The 20,576-nt window shown below is 43.4% G+C and overlaps 1 protein-coding gene across 1 annotated transcript in view; it reads left to right on the top strand.

Annotated features, from left to right (window-relative positions):
- LOC310993989 (major histocompatibility complex class I-related gene protein-like) overlaps positions 1-17,446 on the top strand; it is a 36,925-nt gene extending 19,479 nt beyond the window's left edge. Inside the window, exons 6-8 of the mRNA XM_083982487.1 lie at positions 15,431-15,448; positions 15,580-15,608; positions 16,737-17,446. Coding sequence (XP_083838613.1) covers positions 15,431-15,448; positions 15,580-15,608; positions 16,737-16,757 — 68 coding nt within the window. The 3' untranslated portion in view covers positions 16,758-17,446. The remainder of the gene's footprint in view (positions 1-15,430; positions 15,449-15,579; positions 15,609-16,736) is intronic.
- Positions 17,447-20,576: the final 3,130 nt, after the last annotated feature.

Here is a 20,576-nt window from a genome sequence, read left to right as displayed (position 1 = left end):
GTTGAAGGTGCGACCTCTCGCGTTCATTTAAGGGCCAATGCCTATTTTAACACAGCCCAGAGATCATCAGAATGATTGTAAAAGTAGGCTATATATATATGTAATAGAATTTTTTTTAAATTTAACAACAGCAATGCTTTCCCAGAGAATTACATTATAACTTAGCTTTGAATTCATCCTTACTTAAAGTAGATATCAGCTTCACGGCCGTTTCGGCTAATGCTGCGTTCAAGGCAGGCTTTTGAAACCGTAAGTTACAGCTTCAAGTCACAACTACGACTTGGTAGCGTTCCAGGTAACCCGTAGCTCGTGTTTTTACCATCCTGTTGTCTGTGAAAGTTCCCTATAACGGCCACTCGTAACTTCCGACCCGTGAACTCGTACCAGATCGAACTGGTATGACTTCACAGGAAGGAAAAACACAAAGTACGAGTTTCTTTGAACGCACCATGAGTTAGCAGCCCCCGCCCTTGTCAGGCATCAATTGGTCCTCGTGCTACGTCACCACATTCACGCGCATCCCTTGGCTGCACACACAGCCCTTCATGCCGTTCTCTCTCCTCATTGGATAACACTTGTATCCCACAAGGAAAATTTTCTCCTCGGGTTACAGCAGAGCAGAGTGACGGAGAGACTCGTGTTTAGGCTGAAATACTTCATGTAAGTGATTGCTGACGGAAAATAGGACTATTTAGGACTTATATTAACAAAAACATTCCACTGATATCTGCTTTAATGATTTCTAATTGCCATTAAGTTTGGGGTCTAAAATTGATCTATTGATCTATCTATTCATTTTAAAAAAAAAACTGTACCACACTAAATAACTTACCCAAATACCACTGAAAACAGAGGAAGTAAAGCTGTCTGTATGTAATTAATACACTCACTCCACTGTCATTGAGGTGGGTGGATAGAGTGGATCCTGAGTAGGGCTGGGCGATATGAGAAAAAATCCTATCACGATAATTTTTTTCATATCAGTCGATATCGATATATATCACGATAGGACTCAAGTCACTGTTTTTGTCGAGCCTAAATGTTCCATCATACTCACAAGTGAGATTTGAAGATATCAGAAGGTTATTTCTGATTTAAATATTTATTTTTCGTCAAAAATTGAACATTTCAGATGTAATGATTAACATATAAAAGCAATGAGTAGCCTAATAACAGTTTCAGATAAATAAAACTGGTATTATATACAGTTAGTTTCAACCAAATAATTTGATTGGACAAGAGACATACATGAGTGCTGATATACCAGCACTGGGTCTTTTTACAGGCATCATCACTCCGCTGTTCAGGCGTTCTTTAACATTACATCAGACAGGAGTTAGGTCAGACTAGAGCCAGGCTCCCCATACAGCAGCTGCTCCATCTCTCTGCTGCTGCTACAGTTATAAACAGACGTGAAAATTAAAACCCGGACCTGACGTGGCCCGTCTAATTAGCGATCATTCTCAGCCTAAACCAGGCTGGAAAAGAAAAAGGAAGAGAAATCGCCGCGGTTAGCGCTTGCTTCGCAAGTGGCCAGTGTTTAGGTCGGCACAACAGTTGCTGTGTGTCGCTCCAGTGTGAGCAGCAGCAGCAGCAGCAGCAGCGGCCACGCCGTGACTGCGCTCCCTTTGATGTGTGACGGCGGCCGGAGCTCGAGCCGCTCCGACTGCCTGGTGTCTGCGTGGTTAAAGTTTAGCGTTGTTTACAGTACTGTATTAGAGTTCAATCAATCTGGGTTAATGTAAACATGACGTACCACGTCTTTTCGCGGCCACTCGTCCTAGTTCTCCTCCATTTTTTCTTTCGAGGCAACGCGCATTCTCTCTCTCTTTTTTACTGGCGATGCCCCGCTGCTGACGCCAGGCTGCAGCAGCCCAAACACACCACGTGTTGTTGTGCTGTGTACAGTCTTCCTGTGCCGTGTCAATCTAACCTGGTTGGCTCAGCCAGTGGTTCAGCGCGGCGCAACTCTCGTTTTCATTGGCTGTTTCAAAACATGAATGAATGAAACCTATCGACTTTCTATCGACCACGTTTCATATTGCTATTGAGTAAAGTTATATCGCGATATATATCGTTATCGTTTTATCGCCCAGCCCTAATCCTGAGAGTTCAAACTAATGCAGTAGCTCAGTGGGGTTGAGCAGGCGCCCCTTATGCAGAGGCTACAGTCCTAGCTGCAGCTGCCCCCGGTCCGAATCCCCAATCTGGTGGCCCTTTGCTGCATGGTATTCCCCTTCTCTTTGCCTCCACGTTTCCTGTCTTTCTCAACGATTCAATCATTTAAATGTAAAAAGCCCCCAAAATATAGGCTACTTTTAAACAAAAAAACAAAAAAAACAATGCAACAGTAGAAATGTAAGAACACAGAACACAAACAGGTTGAGTTTCTCATCTCATTTGTAAATACACAAGTATAGATGACAAATCTCTTCTCTTCCCTGTCATCACTGACAACTGTATACTTTAGTCATTCATATTAAAAAAGTAAAAAAAACAAAAAAAAACTGTATATTGTATACTTAAAGGTTGAATATGTAGAATATTTATTAAAAGCTATATTTTTTCAAAAATAATACATCCATGGGGCCTTTAGAGGGGTACAGAATGAAAGTATAGCTTTTCCATAAATTTTTTTTTTTTAGTCTGAATTATTATTTTTATTTTTTTTGACGGGGTCGACAATGACTTTCTGTCAACGTTCTGTTTACATTCGTACCTGCCTGTAGTCGACACGTGGCTCAGTTCTCCGCTGTTTTCCTGCCTCCTCCCGGTAGGATGCGTTTGTTTCCAACCAAGCCTTTTTAATAATCAATCGGTGGATCAATGGATTATCATATACTTGTTAGGATGGGTGTATTTGTGTAGTCTTGTCTGTCATACGTTTATCGTCGCGGACTTTCGGTGCCACGGAGCTCCTTTTTTTTTTTTTTTTCCAACTTGAGGAGAGCAGTGACAGCGGAGGCTCTGAGCAGCAGCGGTGTGGAAGGCAGAGAGCCTCCACTGTCCCTGTAACAAGCTACATGTCATTTATTATGCTGTTAATGACGGTAAAATGAAACATAAGGTAAATATCCTGCTTAGCTCTCCTCCTCTGCTGTCCTCTGATCAGAGCGGAGTCCCTAGCAACGGCCCGTTTTACCTAGCAACGGTCTGGCAATCGACTGCTGGAATTCTTTTTCTGTTGTTGTTCTTGTATTTCTACATAGTCAACCTTTAACAAGCTTAGTTGCCTTGTTGCCCTAAAACTTTGCCAAAAAGAGCTATCATTAGCCATTATTAGCATTGGCATTGCAGGTGTGGTTTAAAGACATTTAAACCAACACTAAGGAACTTTTCAACCTTCATATAATATTTTCATAACTTTTGTGATGGTTCATCAACTCACAACAGGTTGAATGACACCTCTGTCATGACCTGAGGGGGTCTGTATCTCCTTCACTGGCACTAAGCAGCTTTGAGGAGCATGGTAGGAACCCGGCTCTCACTTAAGTTTCACTTTCACGAGTCACGACGAGGAGGGAGCAGCAATGATTGTGTATGTGTGTTTACTGAGAAATGATCCGCTGGTAACAGAAACTTAGTTTGGACGTCTTATGTTAATTTCCATGCACCAGGAGATCAGGATGTTTATGGGGCTACGCGCTAGTGCTCATGGGAAATGGAGTTTTCCTTCAGGCAAAACACAACCGCTTTGGGCCACTGGCGCCGCCAAACTCAACCAAAACTGAAAGTTCTTTAGTACTGCTTTAAATTGATTAATTGATTGATTTTTTGTGATGTTTTTTTAGAGACCATTTTTAAGCAAGAGCACAAAGTGTGTGTGCGTGCGTGCGTGCGTGCGTGCGTGCGTGTGTGTGTGTGTGCTTAAAGCAGAAGTGAGTGATCCGGTCGTTTTGGCTAATGCTGCGTTCCAGGCAGGCTTTTGAAATCGTAAATTACAGCTTCAAGTCACAACTTACGACTTTGTAGCGTTCCAGGCAACCCACTCGTGTTTTTCCGACCTGTTTTACCGGTGAAAGTCACTATAACGGCCACTCGTAACTTCTGACCGGTGAACTCGTACCAGATCGAACTGGTACCACTTCACGGTCGGAAAAACACGAGTTTCCTTGAACGCACCATAACAGTCCTCGTCGCTACGTCACCACATTCACGGCGTTCCTTGGCTGCACACACAGCCCTGCATGCCGTTCTCTCTCCTCATTGGATAAAAACTGTAGGATACGATAAATGTTTTCTCCTGGGCTCAGAGCAGAGGGACTGAGAGACCCGTGTTTCAGACCAAACACTCTATGTAAGTGATTGCTGTCGGAAGATACAACTATTTAAGACTTATATTAACACAAATATATCACTCACTTCTGCTTTAATGTAAAAAAGAAATATTTGAGTAAAACTGAAATTTCAAGACAATTTGTTTTGTGTTACAGTGACACATTCTATGACCTACATTGTGAGTGGTGTGTCTGGCCTGGATGGATTCCCTGAGCACAATGAAGTTGGACTCTTAGATGGACAGGAGTTTGTGCATTATGACAGCAACTTGAAGAAGATGATCCCAAAGACTGACTGGATTGAGAAGAATGAAGGTGCAGATTACTGGGAGAGTGAGACCCAGAGAAACATCAATACTGAGCAGGTCTTCAAAGCAAGTGTTCTGATTGTAATGCAGCGTTTCAATCAGACTGGTGGTGAGTAAATTGACACAAAGGTCTTTATTATTACAATACCCATAATATGACATAATATGTGACAACTCAAGATACTCCAGCAGTTATTATATTGATGAAACCTCCTCTAAAACTGATCACACACAGGTCTAAGTTGTAGCTGTGAACAGTCGACACACTGGGGCTGAAGAAAAACCAGTAGCACCATAAAACTATTATCACCTGACTGTGAGAAATATAAACACATATAAACTCAGCTCGGTTAAATGAAACTGAACTGTTGATCAGTGAGTTCAGGAAAAATCCTTCCATCAGCTCAACCTCCATCATGTCTCTGTCAGCTGGACGGCTACAGTAGCTTTTAGCTGGAGGCTCTGGCTGCTGTTTCAGGTTCAATCTGAGCTGATGAAAAACTCTGAACAGTGTTAATACTGAAACACACACAGAGGAGGAAACAGAGCAGACTCAGTGTGAAGGTCAGAGGTCACTGCAGAGGAACATCAGCTCACAGACTGAACCTCACGTCACCAACACCGACCTCACAGAGAAACTTTAGATCTAAACATCTGGACCAGCCTTTCTCAAAGTGGGTGCCGCGCCACCCTGGGGTGCCGTCTGACTGCGTCAAGAGACCGCTCCGTGGACACGGCCGTTGGTCACGGGTACTCAGAGCAGTAGGGGCCGTGTCCACCGGACACCGGACGCTATGAAAAAAATGCGTCCTACCAGGCTCACGTCTCACACTGATGGTGAGTCACCCCCTCCTCTCTCCAGTGGATCTGTGTCCGCTCTGTTCCCACTCTGGTGCGTTTGATGTATAAAAACACTCTGCAGTAGCCTACACACGGTGGAAATTCTCTGATTGTTCGTAACGGAGTCAGAACGGAGCGGAGACGCCGGTGGATATTCATTTGAGCGCGTGCCTGCGCTGCGCGCATGTAGACCTTTCTCTCTTCCTCTCACATTGCAGATTATTGTGTGCGTGTGTGTGTGTGTGTAGGCTACAGAGGCACCTATGCATAAATACTGTAATACTGTCCCGTCTAAATAAACAGGACATTTACATTTAGGCTGTGCAGTGTCAGTTTGAATTATATTTTACACAGGGGTGCTGTGAGATTTTATGCACTTTTGAAAGGTGCCCTGACTGAAAAAAGTTTGAGAAACACTGATCTGGACAATGAAGCGGTGAAGTGATGAACAGCTGGTTAATGAAGCGGTGAAGTGATGAACAGCTGGACAATGAAGCAGTGAAGTGATGAACAGCTGGTTATGAAGCAGTGAAGTGATGAACAGCTGGTTAATGAAGCAGTGAAGTGATGAACAGCTGGTTAATGAAGCGGTGAAGTGATGAACAGCTGGACAATGAAGCAGTGAAGTGATGAACAGCTGGTTATGAAGCAGTGAAGTGATGAACAGCTGGTTAATGAAGCAGTGAAGTGATGAACAGCTGGTTATGAAGCAGTGAAGTGATGAACAGCTGGTTAATGAAGCAGTGAAGTGATGAACAGCTGGTTATGAAGCAGTGAAGTGATGAACAGCTGGTTAATGAAGCAGTGAAGTGATGAACAGCTGGTTAACGATGCGGTGAAGTGATGAACAGCTGGTTAATGAAGCAGTGAAGTGATGAACAGCTGGTTATGAAGCAGTGAAGTGATGAACAGCTGGTTAACGAAGCAGTGAAGTGATGAACAGCTGGTTATGAAGCAGTGAAGTGATGAACATCTGGTTATGAAGCAGTGAAGTGATGAACAGCTGGTTATGAAGCAGTGAAGTGATGAACAGCTGGTTAATGAAGCAGTGAAGTGATGAACAGCTGGTTAACGATGCGGTGAAGTGATGAACAGCTGGTTAATGAAGCAGTGAAGTGATGAACAGCTGGTTATGAAGCGGTGAAGTGATGAACAGCTGGTTAATGAAGCAGTGAAGTGATGAACAGCTGGTTATGAAGCAGTGAAGTGATGAACAGCTGGTTAATGAAGCGGTGAAGTGATGAACAGCTGGTTATGAAGCAGTGAAGTGATGAACAGCTGGTTATGAAGCAGTGAAGTGATGAACAGCTGGTTAATGAAGCAGTGAAGTGATGAACAGCTGGTTATGAAGCAGTGAAGTGATGAACAGCTGGTTATGAAGCAGTGAAGTGATGAACAGCTGGTTATGAAGCAGTGAAGTGATGAACAGCTGGTTAATGAAGCAGTGAACTGATGAACAGCTGGTTATGAAGCAGTGAAGTGATGAACAGCTGGTTAACGATGCGGTGAAGTGATGAACAGCTGGTTATGAAGCAGTGAAGTGATGAACAGCTGGTTAACGAAGCAGTGAAGTGATGAACAGCTGGTTATGAAGCAGTGAAGTGATGAACAGCTGGTTATGAAGCAGTGAAGTGATGAACAGCTGGTTATGAAGCAGTGAAGTGATGAACAGCTGGTTATGAAGCAGTGAAGTGATGAACATCTGCTTATGAAGCGGTGAAGTGATGAACAGCTGGTTATGAAGCAGTGAAGTGATGAACAGCTGGTTAATGAAGCGGTGAAGTGATGAACAGCTGGTTATGAAGCAGTGAAGTGATGAACAGCTGGTTAACGAAGCAGTGAAGTGATGAACAGCTGGTTATGAAGCAGTGAAGTGATGAACAGCTGGTTATGAAGCAGTGAAGTGATGAACAGCTGGTTATGAAGCAGTGAAAAGCTTCAGCTGGATGTTGATCCTCTGTCACTGTGCTGCTGTTACCTGGTGACTGCTGCCATAGCAACCACACACACACACACACACACACACACAGGCAGCAGGTGTGTGAGTCATGTGAGCCGTCATGACTGAGTGTGTGAGACAGGAAGTGACAGCAGATCTCAGGTCAGCTGAGTGAACCACGACTGAAACATCTGGATTCATCCAACACAGTCTGAGTTAGGGCTGGGTAAAAATATCGATTCAGCAATGCATTGCAATTCTTTTCTCTGCAATTCAATATCGATTCAGCAATCTTCTGAATCGATTCAAGCCCCTGGCCAGTGGGGGCGCTGCGAGCAACACCCTCGTGTGATTCGCGCTGTACGGACGGGGGCCGCACTAGACCAAACCATAACAATATGGGAGTGAGTAGCAGCAGCAGCGTTAAGCCAGCGCCTTCAAACCTGAAAGCAGATGTGGGGATTCATTTTGTATTTATAGGCGCCGATTCCGTGGGTGCTCCGGTGCTCAAGCACCCACTGACCAGGTTGAGCCACCAGATGCGCATTTCTCCGTGCCGCGAAAAAGCTAAAGTCAGACCGACAACTGCCCCCTTGTGTTAAGCACACGTTGTTATTGATATTGTAGCGTCAGACCCGACGACAAGTCAACAACATAACACAAACTTATCTGACAGCTGCTCTCACTTCTTCCTCTGCTCCTCCTCACTCACTCACCTACACACAGACAGGACTCTGTCTTCCTCACACTCACCCCAGCCCCTCAGTTTCTCATCCCACCTGCCCGTACCATACACATTGACAGTCAGTCAGAAATCACAGAACTTAAACATCATAACAAGAACATTACTGCGGGGTCGCTACAATATTTTCAGTTGTGCAGTAGGCTATTATTAATAATATTGTTTTGTATTGTTTTATTACTCAAAATGTTATGAGTTATTTTCCAAGAGGAAAGTAACACATAGCCTAATTTAAATTTAGCTGCACTGTAGTTCAGTGTTAAAGCAGTGTCATATTTTGTTATGCTATGAGTTATACTATGGCTGTTCATAAGGCATGAAACTAAACAAATAATTATTTAAAAAAAAAAAATCTGGTACTCTTATTTGTGTATTTCTGCTTGATACTGAATCAATATCGAAGCATTTCAATCAATATCGAATCGAATCGATATCGAATCGAATCGTGACCTAATGAATCGAAATCGAATCGAATCGTGAGATTCTCAACAATACCCAGCCCTAGTCTGAGTTCAGACTGACTCCACATCTGGAGCAGAAAGGACCACACAGTCGTTGTGCACGTGTTCAACACACTCCTTCTAAGAGTGTGTGTGTGTGTGTGTGTGTGTGTGTGTGTGTGTGTGTGTGTGTGTGTGTGTGTGTGTAGAGCTGCAACAATCAGTGGATCAATCGATCAGCTGATCAGCAGAAAATTCACTGACAGAAACTGATGATAAATGAATGAAGTGTTGAGACGGTGGATTAAAGGAGAAATGTAAAGATTTCACCTTCACAACTTTGTGACGTTTTGCAGTGTGATCAATGAACTGATTGATTTTTATTGATATTATATAATTAATAATGACAATAATTCTTAGTTTGAGCTGTAAATGTATAAAGGTAAAGTAGAACAGCTGGTTTATTCCTCTGCTCTGACCACAGTGTGTCAGTCACTAGTTGATATCAACAGTTTGTCTCTGTCTGTCAGACTCCATCAGTCTCCACTGATCCATTTCACATCAATAATTACAACTAGTTGAGGAGCAGGAAGCAGCTGCTGATTGGTTCAGAGCCTCCAGTCAAACATGGCTGCTCCCTGAACACACACACTGGAGACAGAGTTTACAACAACAACAACAACAACAACAACAGTTAGTAACCAGTGGAGGAGGATCAGCTGGTCTGAGGGACAGAAACCAGGAGACCATGTGACTCCTCTGCTCTACAAGACTTTAACACAGATTCTACATTCAAGTTAAACAAGAACTATGCAAGTCGGCCGGAAATAGCTCGCTCCTTCGTTGGTTTCTCTTTTTTCCCCTCTCCGGAGCTCCCCCACAGTTCTGGGAGGCACCGTTAAAGCTATGGTCTACGATTTGGAGCATTGGTAATTATTATTAACATTGTTTATACAGCGATTATGGTCCTGTGGTCCGATATACACAATATAAATAGCAAAAAGAACCAAAAAAATCCATTCAGTCTATCAGCCGTGGGCCTGCATAGAAATTGACCAATGGGCGCCGCGCGCCCCGTCCGACTCCCACTGGCTCGTACCCTCCATCCAATCCCCTCGTCTCGCCTGCTCCTCCTCGACCCGCCTCGTCCCCAGCCCCTCCGCTTAGAAACTACAAGTAGTTGTAACCGCTCTGAGCTGCTCAGCCACAGACACATGAACCCACCAATTCAGCCCCTGACCCCCCCCCGGTCAGTCTGCCGCTGAAAGCCCCACTGGGATTCAGAGAAGCACAGTACAGAAGCACAGAATGTGTTGCTGCCCTTATTACCGGTACCGGTGCCGCGCCGAGTCTCCCTGATCCTCTCCCCGACACACAGCCGCTTCCAGCTGCAGCTGACCGGGGTGCTCTGCCCCCTGCACACCGCGGCCCTGCTGAGCTCCTGGTCTTCCTCCTCTCCCCGACACACAGCCGCTTCCAGCTGCAGCTGACCGGGTCTCTGCACTGCGGCGCCGTGGAGCTCCAGCCCCAGTCTTCCTGCTCCTCTTCCCCAGACACAGCACCCTGTGGCCGGTCACCCAGCGCGAGGAGTCTCCCTGTAGCATGAGGCTGTGCTAACGGCTGCTAATGGCGGCGCTGCTCGTACGAGCGGTTGCCGCGGTCCCGTTGCCGGGGACGGCGACGACGGCAACTGGCACATCGCCTCATCACCGGCAGCTGGTGCACAGCGGCGGCATCGGGACTGGCGCCGCTGCGATTAGTAGGCTAGCGCTGAGCACAGCCTCATGCTACAGGGAGACTCTTGGCGCTGGGTGACCCAGGACAGGGTCCTGTGTCTGGGGGAGAGGAGCAGGAAGAGTCGGGGCTGGAGCTCCGCGGCGCCGCGGTGCAGAGAGACCCCGGTCAGGCTGCTGCAGCAGCGGTGCTGAGTTTATGTTGAACAGGTAATCTTTGGTTTTATTGTGGAAGTTGTGTCTGTGAATATGACATTTTACTCTGCATTCAAAGCCTGTTTGGTTTAGGCAGCAGCAGGCTTGTTGCTTGCTCCGCTCTGCTCTGTGAGGGGGGGGGGGGGGGGGGGGGGGCGTGTCGCGAGGAGGTCCCGAGGGGCGGGCCATACGAGCTCGGAGGGGAGGGGTGGGGGTGTGTGAGAGGTGCTTTTTTCAAATTTTTCTCATCCTCTTTCAAATCGTAGACCATAGAGTGCCGAAGCGGAAGCAGGAAGTCCTCAAATCGAAAAAAGTCTCCATACGAATGAACGGGAGTCCAAGTTTTATTTCGTGATCCGTTTGAATTGCGCCATGACAAAAAAATATGTCCTCTACCTGTTTAAAACATCACGTTTCATGAAGAGAAATCAGCAGTTTATCGTAAAACGGCAACAGAAGAATGTATTTTGTGTGACGACGCTCTACGGACTACAGATCTGGTGTCCCACAAAAAATACGTCACCAACTGACACGGGAAAGGGCGGCAGTTGGTGTGTGACGTCACCTACGCGACTTGTAGTCTTTCTGGTTACGGACTCCTCAGGATTTTATTTTACAATAGTTTTACAACAAACGGCTGATTTCTCTTCATGAAACGTGATGTTTTAAACAGGTAGAGGACAGATTTTTTTGTCATGGCACAATTCAATCGGATCACGAAATAAAACTTTCAGTCCCGTTCATTCCTATGGAGACTTTTTTCGATTTGAGGACCCATGGGGCCGTTACTTCCTGCTTCCGCTTCGGCTCTCTATAGCTTTAATATAATACATCCATGGGAGGCATATGTCACTGTCGTAAAAAAAAAAACTCGCCGCCTCCACCCCCTCCCTACACGTGCTTGTGTTTACTGCTGAAGGTAGAGAGCGGTGTTTGCTAAGCCCTGCTAACACGGAGCTAACGCTAATACGGAGCTAACGCTAACAACACGGAGCTAACGCTACATCCATGCGCTAACGATAACACGGAGCTAACGCTAACACGGCCGCTAATGCTAACACGGAGCTAACGCTAACACGGCTGCTAATGCTAACACGGCCACACACAGACACAGACCCCATTCACCTCATTATAGGTCACTCAACCATCACAGTGTCTCTGAGCCACAATAATTACAGCCCAAATCCTGCAGAGTTCTGCTTTAAACAAGAACAAACATCAGAATCACAGAAGAGTTTTTACAGTATGTTGTTTGGAGCAGCAGGTGACGGCAGCAGACTGTGTGAAACAACAAGTAGAAACTCAGTGATGTTTACTGTGTGTTGATGTTTCTGACTCGACCGTTTGAATCAGAGTGAATGAGGAGAGGAGACGTTTCCTCATGGTCCTAATGGGTAATTAGTCTCAGGAGTCACACACACACACACACACACACACACACACTGACTGACTGACTCTCCATCAGTGTGTGTTTTATGTCGTGTCCCTGTTGGTTTGAGCTGAAATAAACAACAACAAATTCTGTTGATGTCACTGAGCTCAGTGTGTTCAGTGTGTTCATGAACAATAGAGTTACACATTAGATCAGATTAACTGCGACTAAACACATTGATATAATGCATTTATAGTGTTGAACAGTGTGATCAGTTTATTGATCGAGCAGAGCAATGGGGGGGGGGGGGGGGGGTAGCTGTTAATGAGTTGATGACTATTTACAACAACATCTGTCTCTGTCTCAGGTGTCCATGTTTGGCAGACGATGTACGGATGTGAGTGGGACGATGAGACTCAGGAGGTCACTGGTTTTCGGCAGTTTGGTTATGATGGAGAAGACTTCATAGCCTTTGACCTGAAGACAGAGACATGGATCGCTCCAACACCACAGTCTGTCATCACCAAACACAAGTGGGACAATGACAAAGCTTATTGTGCAGGGAAGAAGAACTACCTGACCCAGATTTGTCCTGAGTGGGTGAAGAAGTACGTGGAGTATGGGAGGAGCTCTCTGATGAAAACAGGTAGAGTCACATCACCTGATGTAGTTTCATCAACTACAGTCTTCATGTTTCCTCTGTAAACAACAGTAACAATAAACATGAAGCAACACACACACACACACACACACACACACACACACACACACACACACACACACACACACACACACACACACACACACACACACACATTGACTCCATTTACACATTTATTTTTCTATTATTTCTCTCATTTATCACCAGTGTTTCCCTTGGTCTATTTCTACCTCTGTCTTATCAATTCTTCTCTTCCCATCTCTTCCCCTCACATTTCTTCTCTCTGTTTCACCTCCTCCTTTTCTTCTTTATCACATCGGCCATTTAGAAACTAAACTGTCAGAGTGACATCTAAAACACATCAAACATGAACTACAGCAGCTTATACTGAATTATACTAAACTAGAAGCTGTTCCTCTCTCTCTCTGTCCTCCAGCCCCCCCCTCAGTGTCCCTCCTCCAGAAGACCCCCTCCTCTCCAGTCAGCTGCCACGCTACAGGTTTCTACCCAAACAAAGCTGTCATGTTCTGGAGGAAGAATGGAGAGGAGCTTCATGAGGACGTGGACCAAGGAGAGATCCTCCCCAACCATGATGGGTCCTTCCAGAAGACCATCCACCTCTCATCAGTCAAACATGAAGACTGGGGGAACTGTGAGTGTGTGTTTCAGCTCTCTGGACTGGAGGACGACATCGTCACCAAACTGGACTTAAGAGCAGTTATCACCAACAGGAACAGACCTGGAGCTGGTGGAGGTAGGAAACATGTTTAGTTTATTTTGATCTAAATTATATTTTATCTAATTGTGATGGATGTTTTTTTTTGTCTGTGTTCTTATTTTACTCATCCAGGTCAATTATTGATTCCATCATGTAGATTAGTTTCTTCTGACACTTGAAGCTTTAATGAGAAGTTTTATTTCTCCAAATGTTCAGATGAAATGAAACCTGATTTTTTTTAAAGTATTTTTTCTATATTTCAATTCAGTAACTTTATATTTGCTGTAAAATGTTTCCTGATCGTAACAAAGTGAAACAAATAAAACAGAATCCTTTAGTTTCCATGAATGTCTAATAACCCCACTTCCTGTTTATTTACTCTTTCATTAGTTTATAAATGTCATATAAATCATCACCTCATTTTATAGATTAAATTCGAATGTGTTTTCCTTCAACATTTAGTTTTTTGGGTTTTCTGAGTGTTGATTCTGAACTGATGGAGATATTTTACCTTCATGTGAGGAGGAGTTCATGTTAGTGAAACATAACGTTTTTTCTTGTTGTTCTTTAAAGGGGAACTAAACCCCTCAGTTTTGGATGACGTGCTCTAAGCTTGAAATTCAAAAAATGCCTTGATTATGGGCGGGACTCAGGAGCACTCTCCGATCCCCCCTCCCCCCTCCCCCCTCCCCTGCGCCCCATTCACACCCGCGAAATCACACAAAAGAGAAAAAAAAGTAATAAACACACATCGACACTTCTGCTAGCGCTAACGAGCTACTAACGAGCGACTCTAACAGCACTAGTAGCGTGGACACTACTAGGAGCCGTGACACAGCATCTACAGCTGATCCGCCGGCTCGTTAGCTCGTTAACGGCTCGTTAGCGGCGGCCGCACTAACGATTCCCGTTCAGGCAGCTGTTAGCAGCCGTTAGCCGCAGCAGAGCAGCTAGACTGCCTAGCAACCGTTAGCTGCAGGCAGCAGCCGGTGCTGATTGGTCGGGGAGCTGGTGGCCGGTGACGAAAGCTGCCTCCAAAACGTCATCTGCCTCCATCTCAGCCAATAGAAAAATTAGATTGTAATAGCCGTGTTTCAACCCATAGAGGGCAGTCACTCTACATTTTTACTACAAAATACACCAAATTGAAATATTTTGACTAAAATGTCAAAAGTTGGACCAGAATCAACTGACAACACTACCTTATACCCAAATATATTTGTTTTCAGCAGAAAAAAGTGGTTTGGGGGTTTAGTTCCTCTTTAATAAGCTGTGGTGTGATCACTTGTTACAGTCAGTAAAGACAGTTTTCAGCAGGTCAATAATGATGATGTCATGTTGTAAATCAAACAGTAATCTGTTACATTAGAAACAAAAGTGAGATCAGGGTAAAACATCAGAGTTGTGATCTAGTTTCTCTGGTCCAGGTCTTCAAACCCTCTGAAGGTTAAAGTTAAACAGACTGAGATTAACACTAGCACTGCCGCTGGACACTATATACCTATAACCGCCATGAGTCGTTCATTGGACGAACTGTAATAAAGCATTAATTAGTGCTGTATAGGTGTTACATTTGTCACAACAGCTACTCTGGGCCGTGAAGTAGGCTTTTACGGCAACATCCATTAGTGTTCTTTGTTTGATATGTCAGGTGGAGCTGCCCATCATACCGAATAATATTGATTGTATTTAACAAAACGGGGTGCTGCCCAACATCATTTTAGGAAAAGTCACTGACTGGTGGACTTCAATGTTTTTTTTAAATAAAGTTATGCACAAATGAAAATCAAAGTCGTCCAAAGAACGGCAGTTGGCAGTTCTAGTGTTAAACCGAGACATGAACAGTGTGAACGTCCTGTTTCAGAGTTTCCGGTTGCTACTGTCGTTGGAGTTGTTGCTGGACTTCTTGCCCTTGTTGCTGCCGGTGGTGCTGGATACTTTCTCTGGAAGAAAAAGAATGAAAAACCAAAAGGTGAAGATTGAACGATTATTTTTATTTTTTACTTCACAGCTGTGAAACAGACAGACACATCTGTGCTGTTGTTGTTCTGTTCATGTTCCTATAAGCTCAGTGGTTTTATTTCTGGCCGTCTGGTGATAATACAAAATACAGAGACTGGTTATATTAAACTGTAATATTGACACAGAAACTGTTTTGTCTTTTGTCGACGATAATAACTGTTGATTGTGTTTTGTGTGTTCCAGGTTTCACACAGGCCAACAGTAAGTATCATAAATCAGTTTTTGAAATAATGAAACATGAAAAAAGTCATTAAGTTATAAAATAAATCTTTGTCACCTGTGGCTCAGTTCAGTGTCTGACAGTGAAGCTCAAACTGTTTTTCTCTTCTCAGCTTCAGACACTTCATCATCATCGTCACGAGTGAGTAAAATGAACTCTTCATCATGTTTACTCAGCTCACCACACTGAACACACTGGATTTAATGAGATATATATTAATAGTGAGCTGTATAAAAACTAACAGCTTTTATATATAATATCATCATTATAATTACTGTGTTAATATAATATTTAGGGCCGGGACTTTAACGCGTTAATTAGGATTAATTAATTACACAAAAATTAACGCGTTGAAAAAATTAACGCACTTTAATCGCACTTGTTTTGCACCGCGGAATATTTCTCACTGGATGAGTTTCAGGCGTACTGATTACACTAGTCTGGAGCACAATCATTTAACAAGCCGCTGACACTCAGTACGTTTACATGACACTTGAAAAAACCGAATTATTGCCTTAATCCGACTATAACTGGACAACTGAAGTGCATGTAAACACCTTAGTCCGACTGAAATCGGCGGCAGTTTGAGAGGCTGACTGGCAGAGATGAGAGCTGGTGAAACGCTAGCATGGTTATTTAAAACACCATCTCTGATCTCTGCCTGCACATAGATACACAGACACGGGCGCACGCTAAATGCGCTATATCGCGCTAATTGCTCAGCTGCAGCGCTATATCTATGACCTGTCACTGTCACAGCTGCAGCTCATCTCATTATGATAGGACTTCACCCTCAGAGCTCTGTCTTCAGACTGTCCTGACCTGTCCCTGAACATCACACAGGGACAACATGGAGCTGCTGTGTGATTGGTTACTGAGTTTTATTAATGTTTACATCAGGCTGAGTTCAACAAATCAGTTTATGCTACTGTGATTTAAGTAGCCTAGTTAAATACTACAGTAATCATCATAGTGTATTGGAAGGAAAGAGCATTTCATCTGTATGTATCAAATATTAATAATGAATTAATGGATAATTTGCATCCCTAGTCTGTTGGTCTTGGTTAAGTACCACCTTGAATGCTTAAGCTTATGTATTCAGTCATTCAATGGTATACTAAAATCCATGTGAAAAAAATGCTTCTCACTGTTCTCAGGTCAAATATTTATATGCGATTAAAATGCGATTAATTGCGATTAATTAATTACAAAGCCTCTAATTAATTCGATTAAAGTCCCGGCCCTAATAATATTCCTTCTTGTTGACAGGAGGCCGGTGAAAAAGCCTGAGCATCGATGATGATGAAGATGACGTCATCAACTCCTGAGTTTCTGCTTCTAAACGACATCATCAGGCAAAATATCAAGAAAATCTAATTAGTCAAATGAGCGTTGATTGTAGTTTGTTGTTTCCTGTTTACCTGCTGTTGTTCTGCTTCAGTCTGTAAACAAACAGGTGGATGTGACCTCGGCCCCGTGTGCTAATCAATAATCAATAATCAATACGTCACCTGTCTGAACTCATCACTGACCAAGCAGAGTGAGTTCTGCTGCTGTTGATGAGTTATTTCTCTGTACAGACGATGACGTAGAAACCGTCTCTCAGCTGCAGCTCTGTCAGGACACATGGTAGCACATTATGTCTTGTTCTTCATTTAGAAATGACTCCAGCTTTAAATTATGTGTAGATAAGAATCATTTTGTAATCTAGAGTTTGATTTAAATCTATTATTTAAAAAAAAAAAAAAAAAAAGTTTTCTTGAGTTCTGTTTGAATTTCTCTCTGTGTCTTTTTAGGGTTTAATTATTTTCTGGGATCTGCTCTGACTTCAATCTTCACTGCAACAACTCAAAACATTTCCAAGAATATTTGTCTTATTTCTTGTCAAAATGTCTCATTTCTAGTCAAAACTAAACTCTTTCCCCTTACAATAAGACTCTTCACCTAAAAATGAACTTGTTTTTAGATCATTTTCACTTGTTTCAAACAACTAAACCACACTGCTGTGTTGACCACTAAAAACCAACTACTTTTATGTGATGAGTCTTATTTTAAGTTTAATGAGATTTGTTTTGACTAGAAATAAGACAAATATTCTTGGTAAAATGTTGAGTTTTTGCAGTGTTGTGTGTGATGCAGTGATGTTTACTGCAACTTTTACAGATTATGGTTTTATAGGTGAATAAAGTTTTTCTGAAACCCAGTCAGGAGTCACGTCTGTTTTTCTGTAATTCTATAGAAGGTGTTCAGCTGATGGTGGTTATGTTTCAAACTGCAGCGTAGATGTTAATTAACTACTTACATTTCTAATCAACTTCATCTGACTGAACTCTGTGATCAATACATTTGACACCAGTCATTTACACACAAGGTAGAGTTAGACATTTAAAGTGTTACAGCAACAAAGTGACAGAGAAGAAACTGCAAATGTCACAAACAGAATAATAAATAATAGTTTTTTGTTCAAGTTAATATTTAAATATAGTAAAATTATAATAAGACATTGTACAGTTGGTGTTTGTGAATTATGGCACATTGTGTTTGTCAGTTTTTTGGTGTGTAATCTTATAAACTGACACCAGCACTACAGTAAGTCATGTGACGTCCTCAGGTGACTTCCTGTCATCAGCTCAGGGACATGATGGACATGAAACTTCAGAAGGCTACACATGTCACAGACACGGACACAGCAGTCGACAAACTGATAAAAAAAACCCACACAAGTACTGTAAATAGTGTGCTTAGTGTAGTGCTGTTGTAAAGTGGGGAGACAAACTCAGAAGACAACCTCCACTGGCTTCTCTATAGCCGTGTTTCCACTGCAGGAGTTCCTGGTAAAGGGAGGGGGTAGGAACTTCTACAGGAACCGTCCTCTCACTCGGCCCTCTCAGTGGTCGTGTTTCCACTGCAGAGTCGGACCCCGCGGCGACGTCATGAGTTTCGGTCGCCGCTGTGCGACAGTTTCTACCGTGACGTCACCCAGGCAGGTCACAAACACATGCACAAAAATCATAACAACAACGAAGAAGGATGGAAGGAGCTGAGGCGGTAGCCGCGTTTCTGGTTTGTGTGCATGGCGGCTGATTGTAATCCTGCTTGAGTTTTTTTTTTTTTTTTTTTTACTTTTCACGGCATTGTTTTGCGGCGTGATGGATCCCCAGTGTGTCGAGGTGCGCTGATATTTTCATTTCGCCGCGATGACTCAAACCCCCTCTGAATCTCCTCGGTGCCGTAGACTACAATCAATGCCTGCACCTCATCGTCGCTCCATTTGTGTACATCTTCCTGCTGTTTTCTTGTTGTTTACAGCGGTGTCTGCTAGGCTAATGCCCCTTCTGCTCCCCCTTTTAAAAATGCCGGTTGTTTTGGTGCTTTCTGGTAGCGTCAGAGCTGCTCTAGCTTTAGCCAATCAGTGCCGGGTAAACCTCGAGCCCCACCCAGGAGCTTTTCAGGGCCGAACGGAGTACCTACCCTGGAGTAGGTACTCCGTTGGCCCCTGTAAAAGTTCCTGTAAATGGCCCTGTGGGGGAGGTTCCTGCAGTGGAAACACGCACCAACGGGGCCGGCCCCGTAAAATTACCCCGAAGTTCCTGCAGTGGAAACACGGCTATTGATGGTAGTGAGTAGTGACTGCCTCAGACATCTGTCTCTGCTGGGGAGAAGAAGTCACTATATCATCTGTTTGGTCTTGTTGATGTTGAGCTCAAGGCAGGATCTCCACACCACTCCACAACGTCCTGTAGAGCTGAGCTGTGATGCTGTGTGACCAGAGAACAGGGACAGGAGGAGAGTGTCATCTGTAAATTTAATAAAATGACAGTTCAGCTGGGTATCTGCAGTTGTCTGTGTTGTTGCTGAGTATAAAGAGCAGAGGCAAGTCTGAGTGTAGAGATTAGTAGAAGACTTTATTGTCATTCTTCAGCTGCACAACAAATCTCAGTAGGCATCGACCTCTCAGGCAATAATTCAATCAAACAGACAATCAATAAAAACACAAATAACACCATAAAACGACAAGCAAGACGATGTAAAAGCTGATGAAAGTAAATAAATATGGTGAGTGGCAGCGGTATAAAAAGTGAAATGATGCTACATTTTCCTGCGATGAGAAGATCAGTGTCAAATACACAGCTCTGATAAATCCTGATGTCAGTGAACACAACAGTCACAACTCGACAGAGGTGATGAAACATGTGGAGCAGAGTCACAGGGTTTAACACAGGAACAGTGTGTGATTTAATCACTCAAACATTGAAATTTGAGTATTGATAAAAGGTAAATTTAGATCATGTTCACTGCTGCTGTGAAACAAGGTCTCAGCAACAAGGAGCAGCTCAGTGTCTCTGTTAAAGAGGAAACACACTGTAAATAGTTTTGTTCATGCAATAAATGTGATTAATACACTTGACTGGGACATTTGTGACCTCTGACCTTCACTCTTGTTTTCATTTTGAAAAGCAGAACAATGAAACAAATTACTGCTTCATGTTCACTGTCCTGTGTTATAGGTTGATTATTTATACTAAGAAGTGAAAACTCAGTCTCTAAGTGTAAATGTACTTTAAAGAGGAGATATCCATCTCTTTCAATAACCGTATTTGACAGCAAACTGATCATTTAGAATAAATCCCTTGTTAGTATTTGGTTTGTCCTTCACAGTGAGAAACATCAGCTGCAGCTTTGATCCACAGGAGGGAGCTCTTCACCACATTTACTGTCACATCACTGGAACAACTCTTGGTTTTTATATTTGATGTTGTTTTTAAAGTCAGGACAGTCATATCATAGGAAAACAACAACAATACATGATGAATAAAACACACTGTCTCTCTAAAAGCTCCAGAGTCTCTGATCTGTAACTCAGTGACCTTTGACCTCCCAGATGTTCATCACAGACATGAAGACTGGTCTGAGCAGATGAAGTTATGATCATAATGTGAACACACTAACTCAGGTCCAGTGTCTCCTCTGAAATCAACACTTTAACTTTCACTTTCGTTCCTAACCTCACTCTGTCTGTTCTACCTAGATTTAAGTGACGTAGACGCTCATACTGAATTCTCATTGGCTCAGATGGAGGCAGGTCACGCCTTCGCCACTGAAGTTCTG

This window comes from Trachurus trachurus (genome assembly GCF_905171665.1).
Source record: "Trachurus trachurus genome assembly, chromosome: 11".
NCBI lineage: Eukaryota > Metazoa > Chordata > Actinopteri > Carangiformes > Carangidae > Trachurus > Trachurus trachurus.
Note: the sequence above shows the minus strand (reverse complement) of the source record. Positions and strands in the feature narration are given on the sequence as shown.